General features: G+C 46.1%; 1 protein-coding gene across 1 annotated transcript in view; it reads left to right on the top strand.

The window, feature by feature from the left end:
* NEMF (nuclear export mediator factor) overlaps window positions 1-27,318 on the top strand; it is a 546,593-nt gene that overhangs the window by 157,027 nt on the left and 362,248 nt on the right. The window contains exons 5-6 of the mRNA XM_078659711.1: window positions 7,240-7,388; window positions 17,649-17,716. Coding sequence (XP_078515837.1) covers window positions 7,240-7,388; window positions 17,649-17,716 — 217 coding nt within the window. The remainder of the gene's footprint in view (window positions 1-7,239; window positions 7,389-17,648; window positions 17,717-27,318) is intronic.

Here is a 27,318-nt window from a genome sequence, read left to right as displayed (position 1 = left end):
AATTGCAGACGATTTATTAGTGAATTTTTGTAACTTTAATTTACATTTGGAAGCTGTCACTTTATTTCCCTCCTTAGACGTAGGCCTGGGAGAAACCACATCCTCAGCCTTGTGTGAGGAGACCTCACTAGTCACCAGCACAATAGTTGCTTTAGCTGTGGATTGAATACTAGTAGCCGAAATGGGGTATCTCATAGTTTTGCTCTTCCTGCTTTTCCCCCGCAGATGGGCCAAATTCGTCTTTGCCATCAGATTCATGACTGAATTTTCAATATTCTTTGTCACCACCTCTTCATCAAAGGACTGTATAAACTCATTTGTCCTTAAAATTATCCTCATTCTCATCATTCACCTGTAATAAAGGAGAGCTATCCAACTTCATTGCAAAATAATTGTGAGGAAAAAATATATCCGGGAAAAAAGGGGTTAAATTTAATGAAGGAGGAGAATATACACCGTCTCCTCCCTAAGGGAGTGTACACGCCAAGAGAAGACCTTAGACTGAGACGAAAGAGAGAACAAAAGTAGGCTGCGCCCCTGAGTGGGAACAAAGCTCAGAGACTCTGCGGTGGAGATACAGGCACTGATGGGAGCTCGAGGAGAGAAGGCTGCCTCAATTCAGGACCATAAGAAAGCCCGCAAAAGATAACAAAAGATGAGCTAATGTGGGAAAAACAACGAGGCAATTCTGGACGCAAAATCCTGAGGCAAACCTGACATGAAGAGTGTTGTTATACAAACAAAGTCCAAATGTAGTCGCAGAGTAGGTTCCATTAGTATGTTTATTAAGTCTTTGTTACAGGATATTCAGATGGTAAATAGTCAATAGGAAATTCGGCAGTACCAGGAGCAGCCTCCCTGTTACTCAGCCTGCACACTCCAACTGACACTCATCACATCACCAGGCATCCATGCATTCTATGTCATCACCAAGCATTTAGAATTCCATTTATCCCCAAGCACTCCAGCACTCATCCTGGCTGAGCAGTAGTGAAAAAGGAATGGCAACAGGTCACAACAAAGAACATCTTCACAACAGCAACTATAATGGGAGAGAGGAGTTGGCCTAACGGCTAGGGCGTTCGACCTCGGACCTGGGGATCTGGGTTCGAGTCGCGGTAACGACGCCAAAACCTCCTGTGATGATTCTGGGCAAATCACTTAATCTCCCCGTGCCTAAAATGAATGTGTGTCCGTCCTCATGTAACGTAACTGGTCCTATGTAAAGCGCTCTGATACCTGATTCGGTTCGGGTCTAGTTCGCGCTATATAAAACTCTGTAAAAAAAAAAAAAAAAAATGGCAAACGTCGCAGAAAACGCATAGGCAGCACGTAGCACACAGAGGGTGCGAGGAATAAAGCGGTAACAATATACAACGTGACTGACAAAGTTAATAAAAGGAGGGCAACAATAAGACCATAAAAAGAATATACAATCGTAACAGTAATATCAAAGAAATGAGAATAAATAATACTTATCTTGACTGTGAGCAGCAAGAAAAGAGGACTGTTCGCAGTCAACATCAGTATTATAGGTTATGGTGTATGCTGATTGGTGGTTACCATGTACTACGTTTTGTATCCCATTGGCTAGTTGTCTCTAAGCCTCTTGGGATTTTTTTTCTCAGTACATGGTGACTGCTACTATATAAATAAATGTAAGTTAAGATAGCATAAAAGAATCCTCCGGTCTTGCAAAAAAATTATACTAGACTTTTAAAACACTGTACAACCATTGTTTGTGCAGGAACCAGAATTCCATGAGGTGAGGTAAACACCACACACCGTAAGGTATCACTGATCGTTTTTTTGTCAGGTCAAGCCTGGCCACGTTTATTTGGTGAAAAACGTGTGCTATATTCCGTTATGTGCAGTATTTGGTGTAGAAAGCAAAAATTCTTCAAGTAACTCACATTTTTCCAGAGGAACACTTGTAAAAAGGGCCATATCCCATACTGATAAATACAGCATCCCACTGTGTTGGTATCTGCTGGGTGGGATACATTCCTTTGCCTTTCATTGCTACTTTGCATTGGGCCTTGGAATAGATTTATAGGATTTTTATTATTATTAAATACTCAATTAATTTCTGGGTACTTTTGGGAAACTGCGACATTGGTAGCTTCCTATAACAAGCACTGGCGTTGCCAATAGGTCTCGCAGTAGGAAAGTTGGAGCTATTACAATTGCAAATAACAATGCCTTTTATTTTTGTTTTCATTTAAAAAAAATAAAGGGCTTTGTCATTTACAAAACCAATAGCTCCAACTTTCCTACTGCAAGACCTATTTTGCACTGCACAGTGTGGGTGAAAGTGGCACTGCGTGTGTGTGAGTGGCTTTGAGTGAGTTGCGTTGCGTGGGTGAGTGGTGTTGCATGTGTGAGTGGCGTTGCGTGTGTGAGGGCGTTGCGTGTGTGAGTGGCGTTGCATGTGTGAGTGGCGTTGCATGTGTGAGTGGCGTTGCGTGTGTGAGTGGCATTGCGTGTGTGAGTGGCGTTGCGTGTGTGAGTGGCGTTGCATGTGTGAGTGGCGTTGCATGTGTGAGTGGCGTTGCATGTGTGAGTGGCGTTGCGTGTGTGAGTGGCGTTGCATGTGTGCGTGGCGTTGCGTGTGTGAGTGGCGTTGCGTGTGTGAGTGGCGTTGCGTGTGTGAGTGGCGTTGCGTGTGTGAGTGGCGTTGCGTGTGTGAGTGGCGTTGCGTGTGTGAGTTGCGTGTGTGAGTGGCGTTGCGTGTGTGAGTGGCGTTGCGTGGGTGAGTGGCGTTGCGTGGGTGAGTTGTGTTGCGTGCGTGAGTGGTGTTGCTTGGGTGAGTGGCATTGCTTGGGTGAGTGTGGCATTGCGTGGGTGATAGTGGGCTTGCGTGGGTGTGAGTGGCGTTGCGTGTCTGAAAGTGGTGCTGTGTGGGTGAAAGTGGCACTGCGTGGGTGTGAGTGGCTTTGCGTGAGTGAGTGAGTGGCGTTGCGTTAGTGAGTGGCGTTGCATGTGTGAGTGGTGTTGCGTGGGTGAGTGGTGTTGCGTGGGTGAGTGGTGTTGCGTGGGTGAGTGGCGTTGCATGTGTGAGTGGCGTTGCGTGGATGAGTGGCGTTGCGTCGATGAGTGGGGTTGCGTGGATGAGTGGGGTTGCGTGGATGAGTTGCGTTGCGTGTGTGAGTGGTGTTGCTTGGGTGAGTGGCGTTGCGTGGGTGAGTGTGGTGTTGCGTGGATGATAGTGGGCTTGCGTGGGTGTGAGTGGCGTTGCGTGTCTGTAAGTGTTGCTGTGTGGGTGAAAGTGGCACAGAGCCTTTGATGTGGCCTGGCGCAGGAGAAATGCTGCTGCTGCTAATTAAAAATAAAAAGTGTTTAGGGACTCACGGCTGCCGAGAGTAACAAGGCAGTGCTGGGAGGGGGGCTGCGCACCAACTGAAGTGCTCTGGTTGCACGGCCTGCGGCCGGCCGTGTGAAGTGATAAGCCTTTGAAGTACACAGGCATGCTGTGACGGAGGTGTGACAAAAACCACTTGAAACAAAATGCCACTTCAAAGTTTATATTGTTTATTCTTGGAGGCAAAGAAAATACGAGTTTGCCAGTTCAAAACAAAAAAAAGCACGGGGGCCAGAATCTTTAAGTGACCTAAACTGGAAATAGTTTTAGTACAATAACTGTGGTAGTAGAAATCGTTTCAGCCAAAAGGCCTGGTTGCAGCTTTGTTTTGTTAAACGGGGTGTGTTTTAAAGTGAGGCGTTGGGGCTGGAAAGTTTTACGATCGGCCTGAGAAGAGAAATGTCGAACAAAGACAGTATTTCACTGCAGGCTGGCAGACAGCTGCGGAAGGTATTTACAACTTTACTGCAGTGCGGCACTGCGCGCTGCTGCGGCCAGGAAGTGAGGGGGCAGGGGGTTGGAGCAATCCGCATACACATGTAAATTGGAAATGTGGTGCAATTTGTAAAAATTACCATGATCCTCTTTATTCTATAGAAAATAAAATGGCGTATTGCAAGCAATCACTGGAAATACAATGCCTTGATGTTTCTGTTTCCAATGTCTTGCTCATCTCGCACATATTGCAAACGCGCACAATCGGGAATATTTATGCAAATGCATCTGCATACTTTTATATACTAAATGCGTACGTCTTGTAGGGAGTGGGGTGTAGGAGGGAGTGGGGTGTAGGAGAGAGTGGACGACATATATACATTGATGGATGACATATATACATTGAGGATATGCAGGGTGAGAGAAGGGAGCAGGAGAAAAAGAAAATATAGAGAAAGAGAATGCGAGGCAAGAAAGGAGACAGCTAGAGAAGGGTAGAAGGGAAAAGTAACAAGAGTAGGGTTGCGAAGGAAAGAGCATGGAGAAGGAAAGTCAGGAGGCAAGAGAGGGAGGGAAATGAAGAAAGAGTGGGAAAAGAAAGAGATGAGGCGCGAGAAAGAGAGGGATAAACTCAAGAAAAACGTGGGAGTGCGAGAGATAGCGAGGACAACCAGAGAGAGGTCGTGGGAGGCGATGGAGAAACAGAAAGTGAATGAGCGAGAGAAGCGCAGAATCACCGAGAAAATAGAAAGTGGTAGAGGGCAGACCCAGCTGGACTGGATGAGAAGGGACAGAAAAGAAATCAGCTTTAGATGTAGGAAGAAAATAAGGGAGAGTTAGAAATACTATGACAGGCGAGTACATGAGAACAGTACCAGAATGAACAAATGAAGGGAAAGAACAGTGACTGCAGCAGGCAGGATGGAAGGTCACGAATGCTGCTAAGGAAACGGATGCAGTTAATAGCTGTACGTGGGGAAGCACGGGAGGGAATATTGTTGATAGAAGAGAGAATGCAGAGCGCACGCTGGGCGAAGCCCTTTGATGTGCTGTGAGCGGCCGGGAATGAATGATTAGGGGAGGAGAAGCGGGAAACTGAAAGTACGGCTGGCCTGCGGCCGGCCATGAATAATTATGGGAGGAGAAGCCCTGGCCGTGAATGCGCGTGCATGTTTGCTCACGTGATTCACGTGAACTGCAAGAAAACCGCGGGGCTGAAAGCCCTTAGTTTGAAGAGGATTTTGGCCACTTGAATTCTCGTTCCCGCAATGCGCTTGCGCGCATTGTAGGTCACGAGACCTAAAAATATACTGTACATTTCCGTATGTGTAAATGCTTAAAAGACCTCCTTTTGCACGCACAAATTTTTTTTTTCCACATTGACATTTTTTTTCCTTTGCAAAAATCCCTTCCTCTATATCCCAACTTTTATGGGCTCTTTTCTTCCCATTCCCACCCTGAACTAACAAATACTGCTCTAGACAAGAACAACCCTCCTGTTATATTCTGGTTGGGACTATGCCTTGCAGACGTTAATGAATGTACGCTCTCTACAACATTTGTGAGTGTTAAACCATGTTCCGGGCCTTCCCACCTTTCAGTGCCCACTACCTGCCCCGGGAGAAGTCAAATAATGCTACACCTTACTAGTGTAATATTGGGAGTGGATACGCTTATTTATGAGTGTAAATTTGCTTTTTGGGAATCCCTGACATGAATCTGCACTGTTAGATTACGCCACTAGCACTTGTATGTTAAATTTAGGATCTCAAAGTGCTTTTTAATATCTTCACCCTCTCATCCTTTTACCCACACCTCTAATCATTCTTGAGACACTTAAATCTATTTATTCTCGGAGTTATAGTTAAAGGTCTTCACCATTTGCACCTCCATTTCTATTACTCTTCTGGTAAGCATGTGCACGTCCATGGAACAATTATTGCTGGGCTTGAAGTTAGATGCAGAAAATACAATTTCCGAATGTAAAATAGTGAAATTTAACATTTATAAGTTGAATGCATAAATGTTGAAACTATGACACTATTGTGGATTTCCACCTTTATAAGTTCAGGGTTAGGAGCTTGATTGTGGGTGCAACTCTGAAGAAGTAAGTCATAACTCACGAATTGTAAGGTGATGGAAGTTCACATACCATTGTAAAGGTAGTTTTTCATCTTGGAAGCTCATGTAAATGTGTTATTGACAAATACTAAAGGGTGTCTCAGGTGTTGTAGAGGGGATGGAGCATCCCCATATTAAATAGGTTGTAGCTAATGGGCTTTTTAAACAGGGATATATTTCCTCAGGGAAAAGAATGACAATAAAAGGATTGTTGCAAAGTTGTGTTTCATGTACGCATGCAACATTTTCACCTCGGTGGAAATTCTTTATGCATATATGTTATAAGTATCAGGACATCTCTTGACGTAGTTTCCCATCTCTACTTCTTGTATTTCTTGGGAATCCCCACGGAGTCAGACATTTGCTCCAATGAGAAAAGTAATCCTACGAAAAAAGATGTATAACTCTTTATCTTTGGATTTTGTGAATTGGGTCCTATATAGACAAGCCAATCCAATCCAAAGTAAGAAAGCTCACTCTTTGTTCTACTTACAGCACAGATACCTAGTAGGATGAAAGGGGGCGTGCTAGCCTTCTTCAGGTAACTCGGTACTAAAAATGTCCTGTCGCACGTGTCCGTCCCACCTATGATAGCCTAAATTGGATTGGAAAATCTAAATGTGTTAATTTAGTAAAAAATAAAAGTGCACCTTGACAGGAAGTTCTGTGCAGTTGCATACCACTGCTGTTATACAGTTAGGCAGTAGTGACTGAAATGGGTGTGAAGTGACAATTTGATCCTCATGAGAAGAGATCCTTTTTGGGGTGGACAACCCGACATTTGACTCACCAGATATGTTTTGGGATGGAAGGTCTAATCAGCACACAATTGTTCCTGTTTTCCCTAGTAGCACCACTTGAGACCTTGCTGTGTTTCCTATTTGTATGACATTGAAAGAGGTTGGGAGGGTAGATCTCCTATGCAATTGCAGTGTGCCATGCCTATACTCGTTATTGCCTATACTGTTAATGCCAGGTTATTATATTACTACACAATAAAAAGTTAAACTGGCGCATTTTAGCTAGAGTATATACATCCCTCTCCATGCACACTTTATTTTTATTATTTTGTATTTATGTAGTGCGTAGTCAGAAATTAGCATGGCATCGAAGAACTGTCAGTAGTCCAGGGATGGCTTTCTAAAGGGTTCTGATGTTTACATCACAGATCAAAGGTTGAATAGGTTTATGGAGATGTGCTGTGTGTAGAGTAGAGTGGAGTGTGCCTCAATATTTGTCGTCAAAGGCCTTCATGCTGTAGCTATTGCATTTTTCAAAAGGGCCTTGTAGTTTTCAGTATTCCTTGTTTGTTCTCTTTGCAGGGAAACATTGTGCTTACAGACCACGCATACCTCGTTTTGAACCTCCTCAGGTTTCGCACAGATGAGGCGGATGATGTGAAATTTGCAGTGCGGGAGCACTACCCAGTGGACCATGCCAAAGCTCCAGAACCTTTACTTGATGTAGAAAGGTAATTCCACGTATATCCAGTCTATATGAATGATGTCGGCCCAGGATATCATTGTTCTTCAGTTTGTACTTTGCATTAGTCTTTGGGCACCATTATATTCAGCTTGGGCTTCAGCCGTCCTGGCATGCAGAATTCATAGAGTTTTTGAAAAATAGAGATTGTGCTGTAGTGTACCTTGCTTGCTTAAAGGCCTTTGATTATTTCATATCTGTGTGAGTAGAGGGTTTATTGTAAAGTTTATAAAATATGGTGTTATTTTGAAGGGAAGTATTTGATCAACATTTGTTCAAAGAAGTATATTAGACACCGCCTAGATAATTGTAAACCTCACACAGAAACTATGGTCCATTCAGACTCTTTGTAAAGTATGTACAACAGGTTTTATTTTGTGGAAATTAACTGATATTTTGTTGTGTTTGTCTACAACAGTTGTAAATAAGTACGTTTCCAAATCTTTTTAGGTGTGGCTAAAAACAACTCTGAATAAGTTCCAGATGTCATGTCCGCGTATCATATCCTACATATACAATGAGCCTTTGGGTCACCTCCCTTTAACCGCTCACATGTTTAGCCAATTGCCTTCAGGTATTGACTCACTGGTTTTTCCAACACATTTTGGGATTAGTCTATGGTTTACATCGAGCACTGTCATTTGATGATCTGTTTTAAAAGTAGTCCTCTCAGGTATGGCAACTGATCTCCCATGGCAGTGCCTTGAGGAACCGATATGGCTCCTGTCTTTAGTCTTCAGCTTCCCCCACATAGCCCCCCACAGTGTTTCCCCACATCTTCTTCCTGCTGCTCCCTCTGCCTCCACCAATGCTGAGGGTGTATCACGGTAGTAGAAGCTCTTGTGAAGGGGCTGGATGACAGCATGAGTGATGGGTCGCATGGGCTCTGACTGTTATGACTGAGCATGTGAACCCACAAAGAATGCATTAAACACTTTACCTGTATCCTACAATGCCCCAGCTACCCCTACAATTGCACATAAACAGGGCACTAGACGCTGCCCAAGTGTCCCCGATTGCTATCTGCCCTCCATAGCTATCTGCCCTCCATAAGGCAGGGTGAGCAATGTAAACTGCTACAGTTTCAAGATGGCTGACATTATCAGTCATCTTTAAACAGTTGCAGTTTTAATCTTATTTTTATGCTCAGGCCCAGCGATCCCAATGGTAAGTAAGCTCTGAGTGGGCTCAGTGGACAATCCACATTGACCCTCTAAGCTTCCCCCTACTCTCTTGCCTAGTTATTCCCACCACTGCACCTCTCTACTGTGCTCCAAAGTGTGTGCTGATCCAAATTGTTTGGAATGCCTGATAGAGCTCCCAGTACTGCTGTGATTTATGTGTCAGAGAGGTGTGATGTCTCACCAGTGGTTCAGTGCATCTCAAGCACTATTTAATACACCATAGAAACAACCAGTAAAGCGTGACTTTTATAAATACCACAAATAAAATAAAATCGATGACCACCAACAATGAATATCAAGTGTTGTTTAATCCCCATTTCTATCCAGGATGCACAACTCTTGCCTCTCATCTGCGATGTATCCTTCACCATTTCTCCACATACCAAGTCACACTTGCCCCTATTCTCACACAGCATTCACAAGCAGCCCTGCCACTCACCCACATGTGTTGTTTGCAGTCCCCCTCTTCCAATTGTGTTTTTGTCATCTCCCCAAATAATTGGATTGTCTTCCAATTCACTGACAGTCACAGCTGTTTTTCTCTCAGGCCACCTTTCACCAGTTTCACGTTGTCACACTATTCAAGGGTACTCCTGTCAAAGGATCCGACAGCCCCTAGGATTCCTGGCACCCACCTCTTGATCCAACAAGCCTGCTCAGACTCTAGTGGGAGGTCAATGTGGTGAAGTAGGGATAGTATTGTGACCCTCAGGATTTCACATGTTTGGGAACAGTGATCATTGCATTTCTTGGTGAATGAAGAAAGCTTTAGCTGGTAGGATGGCTCAGAGAGGTAAGCACTTGCCTCAAACCCTGTCTGTGAGCTGCAGGTGAAGACTGTGAATGTCAGCAAAACAAATCAGTCTTTCATTCTTCTAAAGTTTAGCGCAGTGAGTACCATTACATTGGGTAGTAGTACAATTTTGCATCACAAGATAATTGGCAGAAGTGCAGTTTAAGCCCTGCATAAATAAGAATTGGAAATGCCAGTAGGTCCAGCTTATAAATGAAAAGGGCCACTTCACTGATTGACGAGTTTGTGATGATTTAGTCAGGGAGTGGATGATTGGATGCATGAGTGCAAGGCTGTGTAATAGATTGAATGCATGAGTGCTTGAATGCCTCCAGTCACAAGTTAGTAAAGTGGCACTATCATTTCTCTGCCAAATCTATTTACTTTTTCACCACATGTAGCATCTATCATTTTAAAATCCTTTTAACATGCAAGCGTTATTAAAGGAGGTAAAGTGTGTCTCAGAATTCACAACAACGGTGCTACAATAAAACACCAATATTAACAAATACAACAGGTTTAGTGTGGCTTTTTTTGAAGTGCATTTTAACGTGATGTGCTTATTTCTGCCATTGGGCATAATGAATGAACTGACTCTGGCATTCTGGGTTAATGTATACATATAGTCATGTATTTGGAGTATGGTGGCTGTGGTGTCTTAGTAGGAGTTGCTGCTTTGCGGTGTTGTAGCGCTTTTTAATTTCAGTGTTGCAGTCCTAGTTTCATATTGTGCTTTAGTGTTGTAATTGTGGTTTTGGTGTACTGTTGCAGTTGTGTTCTGGTATTCATGAAATTGTAGTTGCTGTGTGGCAATGTAGTGTTGTTGTGATCATTTTAATGTAGTGTACTGTTACAGTGTTGCAGTTATAGTATTGCACTTGTGGTGTCGTAGTGCTGTAGTTATAGTGTTTTTTTTAAAACAATTTAGGTGGAGTTCCATTTATAGTGCTGAAGAGCCATTGTTTAGTATAAAAACATTTTATTAGTTTTTGGTGACAGTCAAAGCATACCATACATGAACATTGTGTATGAACTGTAGCATCTCGGAGGCACAGCCACATAGTCACTATTGTTTGATGCTGAAAACCTATGGCATGAACGGCTTCTCAGATTACTTACTAGATATTGACTCACCATTACCATCAAGACTGTATTTGATGTTGATGCGCATGCTTCTGTCTAGAACTGCTTCAATGCCAAAACTTGTCTCTACGTTGAGGGCACTTTCTTTAGTGACTAAAGCCAAGGAGGATCCATATGTTTATTAATTGGGAGCCTAGTTGTCCTGTACCAGACTCTTGCAGCCACCCATGGTGAACTCTCCCCCCCCCCCCCCCACACAAAAAAAACCTCAACAAAACCATGAAGACCACAGTAAAAAAAGTAATGGAACCTGAGCGTCTTGAAGCAAGATCAACTTATATTAACCGAGTGCTTCTGATTCGAAAGTCATATGAAATCTTCATTATTCTGTGGATTAGTTATACAAGAAATATGCTTCTAAGGCCTAGAATTGCATAGTATATATGGATTGTATAACCTTGTGTATGTTTTGTTAACTGTTTATCTGGTCTGTAAAGTTTTATGTTTTTTTAGTTGAAGTAATCTTGATTGCTGATGATGAGAACTATGGAACTCTTATCAACACTCTCTCTTTTTTAAAGCAATTCTTCAGATTTTGTGATTCAGCAAGACTTAAGGCAAAGTAGCAAACGGTTTACCTGTGCTAGGTCACCATGAACGATCCCTATGACATTAGTAGAGCACCTTTAGTGGTAATAAGAAATATTTTTAAAAGGTTGTAAAGAAAGGCTGGTTTGTTTTCGGACCAAGTCAGGTGGTTATTGCTATTAAGAATGAAGCATCAACTCACTGTTAGGTTCTGCCATGGGATTTATAACAGATGATATTCATCTCGTTTTTTTATGGTTTGAAGACAAATGCCCATGCTGTATCTTAGATTTCTCCCAGGAATTTTCTCTTTATATCCCACTCTATTTATGCTGTCTTTGATCGGAAACCAGAAATGACTCACTTAAAATTGTAGCCTTGGAGAATATGCTGCAAACCTCAGTTCAAGCTCGCCAGAAGAGGCTTCCCCACCAGGAGGCTCACTCACAATTTAATGACCGTAAAGGCAATAGTGGTAAAGTCCATTTTCCCAACAAGTGTATAGGCCAGAAGAAGCTGCCCGCCAGCCCCTGGAACATATCCAAGAAACACTAAGCAGTGACTCCTTCAATCTAACCACACTGATCTGATAAGACCCCAGTGAAAAATCACCTCACACCTTTTAGTCCAGCAGAAATTAACCAAAGGTAAATTGTTGTTAAATGTTGTGCAAAACAGTTATACTGTCCGGTTCAAGAAGGCTTCTCCAACCACTACACCTGTGAACATCAGCACTCGAACCGGCTGGCACACTATGTTCCCACTTTAATATGAATCGAAATTTGCCTAGCAGTGTAACGGTAAGTTTCAATTCTATTAAGGACACGGAGGCGAGGATTATGCTTTTTACCTTCTTCGCTGATTTATTCACAAACTGACAGCAGCCAAAAAGCACATAACAACAGCCCTACCTTAACAAGGATAAGGGCAAACAAAGAAAAAATGTCCATAAACTACAACTCCCATGAGCAACATAGGGCAGTCCATAATGCAGTCCTTTCTCAGTATCCACTGTGGCTAGATAGGACGTCCCCTTCATGACCACTTCCTCTTTCTTCGCGCGAGGTACGCCATTCCACTATTGGTCCTGCTTGGCGCCGTCATTTCCTACAACAAAGATCACAGCGTCAGCAGTGAAAGGGACACTCGTCAGTGACCAAAATCAAAATGCAAAGCAGTCAAGTCATAACCATGGAACTGGAAAACCTAAGTACTTACTGCAGTACGGGAGGGAAATCTCCGTAGGCGGATCGGGCGGGATAATCCTCGCCTCCGTGTCCTTAATAGAATTGAAACTTACCGTTACACTGCTAGGCAAATTTCGATTCTATGTCAGGACCGGAGGCTTCAGATTATGCTAGTTGAAAGCTTACTCACCACCAAATGAGCAATATCGACAACCGGTTTGAAGTAAAACCTTTTAAAGGTAGAGTCCGAAGACCAATCCGCAGCTCTCATCAGATCTTCCAATCTGGCTCCTAAGGAGAAAGCCTTCGAGGCCATGGCCCCTCTAGCTGAGTGAGCACCGAACTGTTTCGTGTCGATGCCTGCTTCCTGCATGATCCACCGTACCCATCTGGCGATGGTGGGAGAAGAGACAGCCTTGTGCGGCTTTCGCAGCGCAATTAGCAACTGTCGTTCGCCCGGAGGACGAAGTTCCAAGGTGAGAGCCTCATAAGCCTTCAAACACTGGACCACACACAGCTTGGGAGTGTCCACGAAGTATGGGTAGGAAATAGTCCGTGAAGCACACTTCGTGCGACGCCCCAACGTGAAGACCACCCCTTCCGGGGAAAATACTCTCGCCGTGACATCCAAGGCGCGTACATCTGACACCCGCCTGCACGAAACCAGACACAAAAGCATCGCCAACTTCGCCGAAAGTTCCTTCAAGGACAAATACTTATTCTGCTGCCACGACAAAAAGAGGTTAAGCACCAGGTTAACATCCCAAAGAACCGAATAACGCGGTTCCGGAGGCAAAGAAAGTCGAATGCCCCTCAAGAGGCGACAAACAAAAGGATGTTCTCCTAGCGGGGCCCCCGCCACTGGCTGATGGCCCGCCGAGATCGCTGACCTCATTGCATTAATAGTACGATAGGCCAGGCCGGCCGCGGCGGATTCCGCCAAATAATTCAATGCCGGAACGACTCCTGCGACCAAGGGATCCAGGTTCCGTCGTAGACACCAACGTGACCACTTATTCCAGGCAGATCGATAACGCTTTGTCGTGCTGCCTGCCCAGGCCTTCGAGAGGAAATCCTCAGCCGGTCTCGAAAGGCCCGGGAGCGACCAACGTCGCCCGAAAGCCTCCACGCCATGAGGTGAAGAGAGCTCTGAGTGAGCAGGGGATGGAGTTCCCCGTCCGCTCTGAGAAGAAGCCGTGGAAACCGGGGGAGTAGGATTGGAGAATCCCAAGAAAGTTCCAGCAGAACTGGAAACCATACTTGAGATCTCCACCAGGGAGTCACCATCACCACATCCGCCCGCTGGCGGCGCAGATGGGCCGCCGCTCTCAGAATCATTGAGAATGGAGGGAAAGCGTACGACCTCTCCAGACACCAATCCTGGAGGAAGGCATCCGTTGCCTCCGCTAGAGGGTCCGGCCTCCAACTGAAGAAACGTGGGAGCTGGAAGTCCAGACGGGACGCAAAAAGGTCCACCGAGAATGGGCCCCAGGTATCGTCCAGCCATCTGAACACATGTTGATCGAGTTTCCACTGACTGGAGTCCCGCAGATATCGGGAATGCCAATCCGCTACCTGATTGTCTTGACCCGGCAAGTATTCTGCCGTCACCGACACCTGGTGCGCCAGGCAATAATTCCAAAAGACTTTCGCCAAGTCCGAAAGTGCCTTGGAACGAGGGCCGCCCAAATGGTTTACATAGCGCACGGCCGAGATATTGTCCATGCGGAGCAAGACGCAAGAACGGACTGTGTCCTTGGTCCAGCAGCGGACCGCGAAGGACCCGGCCAGCAGCTCCAGACAGTTGATATGGAGCTCTTGTTCCTCGGATGACCAGGCGCCGCCTGTGGAAAACTCCCCACAGCGAGCGCCCCAGCCCGCACGGCTGGCGTCGGACTCTATCACCAAGTCCGGGACCGGACCGAAAATTGCCCGGCCGTTCCAGGCCTCCATATGTGTAAGCCACCAGCTCATCTCCTCCTTCACCTCGTCCGACAGGGGAACCACCTGATCGTAAGTCAGGCCTCGCCGGAGATGATGCGCTTTGAGACGCTGCAGAGCTCGGTAGTGCAGGGGCCCCGGAAAGATTGCCTGGATGGAGGAGGATAGTAGACCCACCACCCGGGCAATCTGACGGAGAGACGTGTGCGATCGAGAGATCGTCTGTCTGAGGATGTGGCGGATTTTCCCTAGTTTCTTGGAAGGGAGGCTCAGGGTGCAGTGCACCGAATCCACAGTAAAACCGAGAAACACGACCGACTGGGAGGGAACCAGGACAGACTTTTCGCTGTTGATCACAAACCCCAGACCCTAGAGCAACGATATCGTTGTGCGCAGTTGGAGCCCCAACTGCTCGGGGCATTGAGCCATCAGCAGGATATCGTCCAGATAGACTATCAGTCGGATACCCTGGCTCCGTAAAACCTCCACCGCCGGCCGGAGGAGCTTGGTGAAACACCAAGGGGCCGAAGAAAGACCGAAAGGAAGGGCGGTAAACTCGAACACCTGACCCCTCCATCGGAACTGTAGAAAGCGACGGTGTGGGGGGTGAATGGGAACCACCAGGTACGCGTCCTTGAGATCCAGACGCACCATCCAGTCGTGTGGAAGCAACACATCTCTCAGAAGATGGATACCCTCCATCTTGAAGTGCCGGTAGACCAACCAACCGTTGAATTCCTTGAGGTTGATCACCGGCCGCTTTCCGCCATCTGCCTTGTCCACCAAGAACAAATTGCTCAAAAACCCCGCCGGGTGTCGAGTGGAAAAACAGATGGCGCCCTTGCGAAGCAGGTCTGAGACTTCGTCGTCGACTAGTCGTGCGTCCGCACAAGAGAACACGATAGGCTGAGGAGGCCTGACCTGCCGGGGTTGATCGTAAAATTCCACGTGAAAACCCCGGATAGTCTGTAAAACCCAGGCATCCGTCGTGATCGCGGCCCAGGCCTCTGGAAACCGGGCCAATCGTCCCCCCACGCGGACCAGGTCCGCTGAGATTACACTCACCGTTGGAGGAGTTTCCAGTCGCAGTCTTGAAGCCACCACGGCCACGGAAGCGTTGTCCTCTGGTAGGGTAGAATGTGTTGTAATTTTGCGAGGAGTTATACTGCCCCCGCCCGGAGCCTTGATTCCTGTTGGTCGCTTGCTGACCACCACGGCCGGTCGCGCGGCCCCCTCCACGACCGGCCCCCCTGGAGAAACGCTGGTGAAAAACTCTTTTGATGTTTGACTGGGCCCTATCTAGGGACGTAAAGGTATTAACGAACTTTCCCAGTTCTCTGATAAACGGCTCTCCAAAGAGGCCACCCTGGGCCACAGCCCCCGCCTCGGAAGAGGCCAGATCCCCCAACTTAGGATCTAGTTTGATCAAGAGGGATCGTCTGCGTTCTGTAGACAGCGCGCAGTTTGCGTTCCCCAGGAAAACCACTACTCTCTGTGCCCAGTTGGAGAGGACCTCCGGGGAGATGGCCGCCCCGGACACTTTGGCTTCCTCCGCCATGTCCAGAATCTTCGTTATGGGGCCGATGGCATCTAATAGCTTGTCCTGGCAAGCCCGCCAGGAACGGTCGATGCCTTTCCTAGGGTCCTTAACGAATTTCGCCAAAAAGGTGGCCATTTTTGGGTCTAACTCAGGGGTCATGGCAACCTTCCCCTCCAGCGTAGGCCTGGGGCACTCTCCACGCAAACAGCTCCTCGCCTCCTTTTCTAAGGGTTTGCGGAGGCGGCCAGCGACAAACTTCGCCACCTTCTCCCCAGGGGCCCAGGCCGCTGACCTCGGATGCATGATCTCATCCGGGTCAAGCATGCCCGAACTGTCCTGAGGGAGTTCGGCGGCGGAGCCTGAAGGCCGCCAAGAACGCTCCGACCCTTCCTCGTCATCGGTGTCCGGCGGGGAGGTTGGAGCCGGTGACAATGGAGCCACCCCGGAGGCCCCCGAGGGGCCCGGGGATGGGGAGGGCGCCGGGGTGGGGTCCATCGCCTTAGCGAGGAATGCATCGCGCAGCCTCTCGAAGGCGTCTTTATCCACACCATGCGCCCCACTCGACACCCCGTCCCTACAGGGTTTCTTAGGGGCCGGGGGAGTACTCCCCGTCGGGGCCGTAGGATTAGGAGGGACCCCTAAATGTGCATGGGTAACCCTTTCACACTCCTGGACGATGCGTGCAGAGAGACGCTCCTCCATAGGCCCAACAATATCTGTGACGCACCTATAGATAGAACTATCTACAGCCTGGTAGAATTCATCATCGTTGAGGTAGCCATGCGACTCCTCCTCCTCATAGTACTCGTCCCCCATCAGTGTCAGGCGCCTAGCGCTAATCCCAAAGCCTTAAAGAATCAAGACTGCCCAGAAGCAATAACTGGCTAATTATACACTGGCTCTACCGGGTACAAAGAACTGACAGGGCTGCAGGCTAAAGCCAGAGCAGGGATCGTGGTGCAGAAACGAAGCTGCTAACATAAGGTGCCCAGTGGAACTGGGAATCAGGGGGGCACTCACCCCACTAGCGCGCCGGCCCTCTCTAAAAGACCAGGCCCTCGTCACCTCCCCGCGCGCTAGACACACTCACAGCAGGAAGCCACTTCAGAGTGCCTTAGGCAGCCCGCAGGCGTCAACGCGGTCAGGCCGCCATACAGACCCCCACCGGGGCGTAAATGCAAGAAATGTGGGGCAATACAGGCTCCAGGGAGCGTCAGGGTGAGGCGACAGGGGGAAGGCTCGGTAAACACACGTTCTCCTCAGCGCGCACCATGACAGGAAACGCGCCGAGGAGAACGAGACGCACCAGCACCCCCTAGCGGCCGGAGGCGGCCGAAAAACGGGCAAAGTCGCGTAGGAACAAGAAATGCTCCCGCGACCAGAATGGGCTCTGTTAAAACAAAACGGAGCGTTAGAACAACCCCACAATCAAGTATGAACACAAAAATCTCACAGTAACCTCCCAACAAACCCCAATCATGAAACAAGTGAGGAGAGAGGGAAAAAATCACTTAACTGGCTGCGAAGCAGCGAAGAAAGAGGAAGTGGTCATGAAGGGGACGTCCTATCTAGCCACAGTGGATACTGAGAAAGGACTGCATTATGGACTGCCCTATGTTGCTCATGGGAGTTGTAGTTTATGGACATTTTTTCTTTGTTTGCCCTTATCCTTGTTAAGGTAGGGCTGTTGTTATGTGCTTTTTGGCTGCTGTCAGTTTGTGAATAAATCAGCGAAGAAGGTAAAAAGCATAATCTGAAGCCTCCGGTCCTGACATAGAATCAAGACATTACATGAACAAAGACATCTGTGCTCACTACTTTCTATTAAGAAAAGGAGGCCCACAGCTTTTTATGTTTGTTGATACCATCATATGTGTTTCAGTTTGTGCCACTAAATAATTTTAATGAATTACATACACGCTGCCTTCCACAGGTTGAATGAAATACTATCAAAGGCAGAAAAAGGGGACCAATTAAAGAGAGTACTGAACCCGCATCTTCGTAAGTCATAACGCATTAATTTTTTATAAATGCTATTAGTTGACACATGTTGAAATTGAGCTACAAAATGGGGCATCCAGAGAGTCTTGAAATCTATGTGTAACGTCATTAGGAAATGGCTACCTGAAACGTTCACCCCATTGTAGATGAATGCTCTCAAATTGTCGCTGTTCCCATTGCACCAACGCAGATACCGGCCCCAATGATGCCAATGCAACACCAGTAAAATCACTATGGATGTTACGATCTTAAGGAGGCATTCATTAGAGCTTGTAATGATTCCCTGTTGATTTTGTGATTGTCAGTAAGGCATTTAAGTTTCAATAACTTGAATGAAATGAAAATGAATGAAAAATTATATTTATCAAGCGCACATTCACCTACGGTATCTTGGCGCTAGGGTGGGAAGGCTATCTATACTGAACAGGAGAGCTTAGATGAAAGCTAACGAAAAAATCCATGTTTTAAGGGATTTTCTGAAGCGAGTATGGGAAGGAAGAAGACAGAGTGCAGTGGGGAGGGAGTTCCAAAAGAGAGGGGCCTGTGTGGAAAGCCGCAATCCTCCATGTTTTTTCCGCCTAAAAGGGCAAGGGGTGAGAAGATTGTAGGTGGAGCATATCGGTGAAAAAGAGAAGAAATGAAAGAAGGTCCCTGAGAGGAAAGGGCTTTGTGAATCAGGCAGCCAAGTTTGAAGAGGCTGCGCTGAGCGACTGGAAGCCAATGGAGGCGCTTCAGCAGGGGCTTAGTATGGGTGGATTTTGGCAGTCCATAGACCAACCTGGCTGCCTGATTCTGGATAAGTTGAAGACGTTTGGTTTGATATGCTGGTATGCCCACATATAACGAGTTTGCATAATCGATGCTGGAGACAACAAGGCCCAGGGTGATCTGGACAAGAGCTTTGTGAGAAAGAAATCACTGATTTTTCGTATACGGCGTAGATGGTAGAAACAGGTAGAAACCACTGACTTAATTTGTGCCCTTATAGAGAGGTCTTTAGAGATGGTGATCCCTAGACTCCTGACAGTGTCAACAGGGGAGGGAGAGGGGCCGAGTGAGCGTGGCCAGAAAAAATAATTCCAAGGGTTGTTATGGGGGCCAGTGAGAACTAACTCTGTTTTGTCAGGGTTAAGTTTGAGCTTATGAAGTTCATTACAGAGTGGACGTGTTGTATAGAGGAGGGGGAGGGGTCGATGCTGAAAATTAACTGAAGATCATCCGCGTAGTTAAAAATCGTGACAGATTTTTGTTGGAGCTCCGAGATGAGAGGACGGATATAGAGATTAAAAAGAAGTGGTGAAAGCGAGGAGCCCTGCGGGACTCCACATGCAAGGTGCAACTTGTGTGCATGAGTCTTTCTTCTACTTTTAATATGCCACACCTCAGCCTTGAGGCCCGCCAGCAGGGGCCCCCATACTCCAGAGCCTTTTGAGAAAAAGCTCAAACTCCAGAAGGGCTTGAAACCTAGAAAATCCCTCCTTGGGTCATCATTTCAGGGCTCCCCCCATAAAACTTAAGACGACCTGTTGAGAATCTATGAGGGGACTCCTGTGCAGACTGCCCCACTCCTGGCAGCACCACAAACACTGTTTTAAGTCTCTGCCTCACGTGAGCAGCACATGCGCTGCTCTTGTCATGCAAGGGCTTCTTGGAATCAATACGATTCCAGAAGTCGTGCCTCAGCTCTGCCCCTAATTTCTATTCATTTACCGTCATAGCTAATACTAAACGGAGACTTCTAATTGTGAATGAGGCTATTTAGTCCCTCCTGGTTGCCACCCTGTCCTCTTTTGACCCCGCCCACCGCGATTTACTTGCAGAGGGACACGACCTCCTTCAAATTACATGTGCGGTCCGCTTTCATTTTTGGGACCGCGAGTACTATATATTTTTTTTCTTTAGTTCTTGGATGTTGAAAGTGTTTCTCTGACCTGCTTCTCTGTAGTATTTTCTAACCTCGACCCATCCTGTGTTCTTTGTCCTTGTCATGAGTGTTCTTAATACTGCTATGGTTTCATTCAAACAGCGTTGTTTTGCATACTATCCAGTAACAAACGTATTTAAGTTTCAATTTTAAGAGTTGGTTATTCGCTGTCGAAAGCATCGGTGGGGTTTTCTGGAGAGTGGGACCTCTAAGATCAGCGCCTCTCCTCGGCAAAGTGCTAAAGCAAGTATTGGGTGCGCACATGAGTTAAAATATTCACTCGGACAGGGCTTCTTGGCACTTGCTGCTTCCTAAATAACATGTTGATTACTGTTATATACTTTAATGGTACTCCGTTTATTTGCCTTGGGAGGATGAAATTCTGAGCCTTTAGGAGGATGTGTACTGAATGTTGATCCCCGGATTTTGTTATTGTCCGTTTCAATTGTACTGCTGTTTGCGCTAGTCTGCTCGCTGCTTCCTTTATTGGCTTTCTTATGGCACTCTTTTTACTGTGTTTTTCTCCAGAGTGATCTAGGTCCACTTTACTAGGTCCTAAATAATCATTGTCAGTCCTCGCTTTTCTTAAGACTTGTGCATATGTCTTTGTAATTATGGTTTCCTGTGCAGCTTCTTCTCTATGCTTGATACGCTCCTGGTGATGGCTTTGAATCGTATTTTTGTGGAATATCAGGTTTGTCTTTGTGTTCCTGTTTTGGCTGACCTTTTCATTCTACTTTATGTTGATTAGGCTGTCCTCTGCGCCTTCTCATTTGAGCGTTTTTTTCGTTTTTTGCCATTTCTTTAATCTTTTTTTGCACGGCTCGTTATTGGTTTAATTTCCAAGTTTTCTACGCCATCCTCGTTTTCTGCGGAGTTCCCGATTCTTCCTGTGTCAACTTGATTTTGTTTTCCGTGCTATGAACTGTATTTATGGACTTGTCTCATGCTTTTTCTGTTTCTGGTCCCCTTTTTGATGGAGGTTGTGGGGCTAGTATCACCGTTTGCATTTCAAAATGCTCCTTCTCTTCCCATTTGCCACCTTTGTTTCTGCAGTTTTGGCTCCTGACCGGTAGAAGGTTTTTGAATCTGTTCCCATTGTTGTAAGTACTTCTGGTAGGCTAGATAATTTCTCCACAATTTCCGAACAGTGATATTCATTAGATGTAACCCTTTTATCGATGTTATATAATTTCTTCGCCATGTTTGCGATACTGAGGGCTATTGTTTGTATTGTGTCTATTTAAATTTCAATTTCATGTGACTGCCATGTGAGTGCATTTATTACAGAAGTCAGAGTGGAATTTATAAAAGCACTTTGTTGTGGCTTATTGTGAAATCACAGTTCTATAGGTTGCTGCCGTCATGTAGAGGTTTGTTTTATTGTCCCTTTTAGATTGTGTCATGTGTGCCGTGCTCATCCGCCATTTTGGGTGAGGAGACAGTAGTCTGCTAAAAACTGGGCAGTAGCCCCAGTGAAAAGGGGCCGATGGCGCGGAAGCGCAGCAGGTACGCCGGCGGCGAGCCAAAGGCAAGCCCGTCTGCGCCTGTCCGCGCCAGATCTTCGCAAGACATGCTGCTGTCCCTTTCACTAGAGATGGGCTATCCAATGCACGAAACGATCTCTTAGCAATTAGCATTTTGGTGAGCAGCTGCAAACAGTCCTGTGGGGATGCTATTGGGGGCCCTTTTTGTTGTCTACAGTGTGGCTTTGATGTTGCGCCTATGCCGTCACCATGCAGCCACCTCCCCCTGTCAAGGAAGAATAATAGTATTTTTAATCTCAATTGTCGCTCCTTAGCCAAACACCACACAGATGTCCATGAACTATTAGAGGACGCCTCTCCTGATGTCCTCTTCCTTACCGAGATGTGGCTCTCTGATGTCATGATTGCCGAGCCACGTCTGGCGCTCTCAGTAAGATATAGCATTCTCACTCTTAACAGGGTGAATAGAGGCCGGGGCATCATGGTCATTTTCAAAACCTGCTACTCCTTCATTTTCGTAAAGCAGGTCATAGCCGGATGCGAATGCTCACACTTTAAGATTACATTGAGCTCAAATTATACGATGTCAGGGCTCCTAGTATTATGGCCCCCTGGGCCATCCACAGACTTTAGGCAGCTCTTGCGGAGACGATCATCGTGCTGTCGGTTAACGCCCCTAACTTCACTGTCACTGGGGATCTGAACCTACATCTGGACAATCATGAAGACACTGACATGGCTAATTTTGTAGCTGACCTTGCAGCATGCCAGCTAGTGCAACAGTTTTCAGGTCCAACGCACATTGCTGGCCATCTACTGGACCCAGTCTTCACGAACATAATCTCCCTTACAGTCCATGCCCCCATCCCCATGGGATGGTCAGACCACTACTTGGTCCTCTGTCTCTCCAGGGTATAATTCCTTCACGGAGTGAGGATCGGACGACATCCCTCAAATGCCCCTGGCATAAATTGAACTGGGACCAATTTTACGCCCGTATGTTGATTACTAGCCCGAGTTTTCCGGACTATCCTAATGAGGCATACAGGGTGTTCTCCGACTGGATCAGCCAGCCGTTAGACAGCATAATTCCTGAGAAATGGTCTTTGAACCACAAATCTAAATCTAGACCATGGTATAAAGGTGATCTGGCCGATATGTGCAAGGTCTGTAAGAGGCTGAAGCGTATATGGAGAAGGGACTTCAATCCTGCCTCGAAGGATATCTATCGGGTGGCGATTAAGAGGTGCCACAAGGCCATTCAACCGGCACGAGCAGCATTCTATGCCAATCAAATCTGTGAGAGTGATAAACCGGCGAAGAGCGTATTCTTAATACTCTCTAGCCTTAAATCTCAGCAGGCTGCTGCAGGGCCTACTATTAATTCCAATGAGCTGTGTGAGGACTCTGCCCATATTAAACACTAGATGCGGGAGGGCATGAGGGACATTTAAAGACCAAGCATAGGTTGTATCCCCTGTCCATATATTATCAACCTAACAAACCTATGGGTCTCTCATCTGACAATCTAATCAGGAAGACTTGCTATTGCACATCAGCAGCACAAAGGGATGCTGATGGAAAGTCAGAAAGTGGAATACTGACTTAAGGTGTCATACAGAATATGGTTAACCCTGTGCTAGCATAGTGCAACTATGTTATTGGATTCCCATCAACATCGTGTGTGATCAATATTATCATGTGGTCATCCGTCCTGGGTCTGTGTCTCTAGGTCACCGAGACAGCTTTGGTACCCATCATGGACTCATAGTTTACATGTGCCAACAAATGGACAACCATGTGAATCTAATCTGACGAGTTTGTGCTGGGCAAAAAAACAAAAGTGTGTGAACGGTTAAAATAGAATAGAGAATCTCAAAAATGCTTTATTCTGCCAAGAGCGCTTCCTAATTTAAAACAAAGAACAGCGCAAAACGTAACTGCAGTTTAACAAATATCTGCATGGGGCCAACATGTTTCAGCCTTGACGGGAAAGGGGACCCTAGGCTTTCTTCAGGGCCTCTGTTCTAATAACAATGCGACTGCAAAAAATAGTGTTTAGTGATAAACTAAATTCCAACAAATTATAAATTCCTATTCAACAGTAAAGGATATGAATCTCCATAAACTGTGGCTTCACTTCTCCAGCACCCGTTCTCTGTTGATTCTGTGGAGGAGGAGGTGAAAAAGTAAACACAACAAACACAGGGAAAAACACCCTCTGGTTAGGGACCGTTCCTTAACCAGGACACCTTAAGTATATGTCTGAATTTAGTACATATAACTACTCACCCAGAGTGTCTGGGGAAAAGATCTCACCTCGTCCTGGACCTGGCTCAGGCGTAGTGAGACCCCGCTCTGAAAAAGCAAATAGTATACTGGAAAATAGGATCGGGTTCAGGACTCACTATTCCTATCTTTAACCCGTTCCTGCATGTGCCAGTAAAAGTTCTTTGCTTATCAGGAAAAAACCATGCTACAGAAATCCTACTCTCTAGGACCTCACCCCTACCCTCATACATCTATCGCTCCCTCCTGCGTCAAAACCAGTTAGTTAGTAAGTCAAGGAGATCTTTGGTCAAACTACAATTTTCACATAGAAAACCTCGATGTCCCTTGCTTTTATATCAAAAAGTAAGACTACTGCAAAGTCTGTGGGGTATAATGGAAGCCCCTAATGGCTCCTTACCTGTCCGGCGTTGCCTCTGGCCGTGGCTGAGACAGGGGGAGGCAAGGAACCTTGCAGGACCGTTCTTTTTCATTGGTCGAGTAGATTGCTCAACCTCCAATCGAGTGTAATCTTGAGGCGGTTGTACTCACGTTTTTGTTATTAATTATATATTAGTCCCGAAATTAGGCCTCAAGTATGCTCCAAAGTGTTTCACTAATAGATGCATATTTCAACTATCATTTGTTCAGAGAGCACTGTTTTTCTCGATACTTAGATAGCGAGGTCTCGCGGGATTTCTAGGAACCACAAAATGACGTCACAGCGTCATGAATTGTAGTTTTGTTGGCCTTACGTCCTGTCGAGATCGGTAACGTGGTCTCGCGGGACCACATAGAACTACAGAATGACGTCATAGCGTCATGACTGGTAGTTCAAATAGCCATATGTAATCAAAGTGGTGTCATAATCAAGGCAGCTTGAGTGACGTTTGCAGTAGTTGGTACTATGTACACTGCCCGGAAGGTGTCTTGAGGTGTTATAGTTTAGTGGCCTTGACTACTGTCACACTCGATAGCGTGATTTCCCAAGGCCACATAGAACTACAAATTGACGTCATGGCGTCATAACTTGTAGTTCAGTTGGCCGTGTGTGATCAATTGGAGTGTCATAATATAGGCAGCTCAAGTAACGTCTGCCGTACTTAGTAAATTATATTCAGCCCGGAAGATGTCTAATGATGAAAAGGACTCATGATGTAGTGAGTGTAAACCGGACTAAGAAGGTAAAAGGGACTCATGGTGTCATGAGAGTGTCTAATCGGGATAAGGTCTGGTAAATGTACCTCGTGAGTTAGTGAATTCGACAATTACAGGAAGATAGGTCTATCTGGAAGTAGTACATTCCCTACTCAGGGTACCAGGTCTCAGCTGACAGATTAACTCTGAGTGTGTGGACAGAACTGAGGGTGTGTCAAAGGGACAGACCATCAATACAGATCTACTATTGATAAGAATGATACCGTATCTTTACCTCACCTTAGGCTGAGCCAAGGTATTTCATCATTCAGCCCCTGTGTGTCTGTACATAGTCTAAAAACCAATTTCTGTTCCTTCCTAAAAAGAAAATTAGCCACATCTGTGACATATGATGGTACGAAGGGTTTTTCAAGGACAGTCCATGTGAAGTCTGTTTCTCCATGGTTTTTTGTCAAAAAATGGCGTGTCAGTTTTGAAACATTCTTCTTACATCGAAAAGTGCTTTTGTGCTCTAACATACGTGTCTTCACTTTCCTAGTTGTCATGCCAATGTACTTTTCATTACAGGGACATTTAATTAGGTAGATTAAGTTCTCACTATTGCAATTAGTGAATTGCCGCAATTTCCATGGTCTTGTGGTGCCGATGTCGATACTGGTATTGCTGCATGTCAGGGCGCACATAGAGCAAGTGCCACATGGGGGATGACCAGTGATCGCTGGTAAGTCCCAAAGGGTACCCATCTGTCTCTTAGCTGGTTCCCGAGGCTGAGTGTGTACTAAGCAGTCTCTCAAACTACTAGCTCTTTTGAACGCAAAAAGAGGGTACTCAATCTTCTCTTTGCCACTGTTGAGTATCCGCCAGTGTCTTCTTATGATTTTCTGCACACTGTAGGACTTGGTATTGAAAGTACTAACTAAGGTCAAACGATCTTGAGAGGGTTCTCTGTTTGATACTTCGAGTAACACCTCGCGATTGTTATTGGCCGCTCGCCTCCATGCCTGCTTTACCAACTTCTTTGGGTAATGTCTCTGCAGCAGTTGATGGGATAGAGACTTGGCGTGAGTATTAAAAGTCTCAGTCGTGGAGCAATTTCGCCTGATGCGCAAAAATTGGCCTATAGGTAAGTTCTCTCGCAGAGACTTAGGATGTTGACTTTCGAATAGAAGAAGGGAGTTCCTTGCCATCGGCTTGCGATAAAGTTCGCTTTCTAGTCCCGTTCCGGTGGAATAGATGGACAGGTCTAAGAATGCAATCCTCTCTTTGCTGATTTCCATGGTGAATCGCAAAAACTCATTTTGTGCATTCAGCCATTCATGAAATGCATGTACTGTCTCCGTGCTCCCTCTCCAGATCAATAAAACGTCATCAATATAGCTTTTCCATTCTAATATTGATGTAAGAAAATGATTCGTTGTAGCTAGCACAGTCTGTTCTTCAAATTTATGGACGTACAGGTTAGCTAATGACGGAGCAAAAATGCTTCCCATGCTTGTTCCTGTTGTCTGTAGATATAAAGTCTCTTCAAATTGAAAATAGTTCTCTTTCATTGCCATGGTAGCTAAGGCCATAATGAAAGGGACAGGAGTGATACTGTCGATGTCAGTCTCCCCCAGGATGGATCTGATGGTGTCTAGAGTCTCATCCTGGGGGATGGATGTGTATAGGGATTCTACATCCAAAGACACCAGGAGATCTGTTTCTTGGTTGAAGTCTATATCAGGAATTCTCCTCAGGACATTGGCAGTGTCCTTTAGGTAGGTAGGCATGGTGTGCACTATTGGTCGTAGGAAGTGATCCACGAAAGCGGAGAGTGGCTCTAGGAGGGATCCTAGGCCTGAGATGATCGGCCTGCCTGGTGGGGGACGCTGTGGCTTGTGCACCTTGGGTAAGGTATAAAAGTAAGGCGTAACTGGTGCTTGTGCTTGGTGAAATTGTGCTTCAAGGGGGGTTATCCAGCCCTCTGACAAGGCCTCCTCTACTAGTGACTTGATTTTGTTAGTCAGTCTAGCCGTGGGATCTCGGGTTAGCACTTGGTATGCGGTTCTGTTGTTAAGTTGTTTCAAACATTCGAACCTATATTTTTCAACATCCTGTATAACGATAGAACCAACTTTATCAGCAGGCTTGATGATAATAGTTCGATCTTGTGTCAAGGTACGAAGGGCTTGTCTCTCTTGTCCTGATAAATTCTTGAAGCATTTGGTATTGTTCGACCAAATTAGTTCTATGCCATCTTTGACAGCCTGCTCGAAAGTTAATACTTTAGGGGGAATCGAGTGGATAGGAGGACAAAAAGTGGATTTTGACCTTAAGCCTGTGTTCACTTGTTTTTCTAGATTAGGACATCAGTGTCTTTGTCCTTGAAAAAATAGTGTAATTTCAATTTACGGAAAAATGGAGCCAATTCAGTTTGTAACAAAAAGGGGTCCCCCTCTTCAGTAAAGACAAAACCAAGGCCTTTATTCAGGACATGCTCTTCTGTCTCCGAAAGGGTCCGATTGCTCAGATTAACCACTAAGCTCAGTTCCGATGTAGTGTCTAATCTTGTGCTCCTCTCCTCTTCTGGCTCCTCGTGCCGGCGTGAGGTCCCTCTGACTCTTCCCAGTGTACCTGTGCTTGTACTTGGCCTTGGGCTTGTGCTTGTGCAGGTCTTCTTTTTCCTCGCGATCGTCGGGGGCCAAACCGAAAAAGCGGCTGGTTAGGATACTGAGGATAGCCCTGGGGATGTTATTGAAAGGGCTGTTGGAACATGCTAGGAGGCC

This window comes from Lissotriton helveticus, chromosome 9 (assembly GCF_964261635.1).
Source record: "Lissotriton helveticus chromosome 9, aLisHel1.1, whole genome shotgun sequence".
NCBI lineage: Eukaryota > Metazoa > Chordata > Amphibia > Caudata > Salamandridae > Lissotriton > Lissotriton helveticus.
This window is presented reverse-complemented; position numbering and strand designations above follow the sequence as displayed.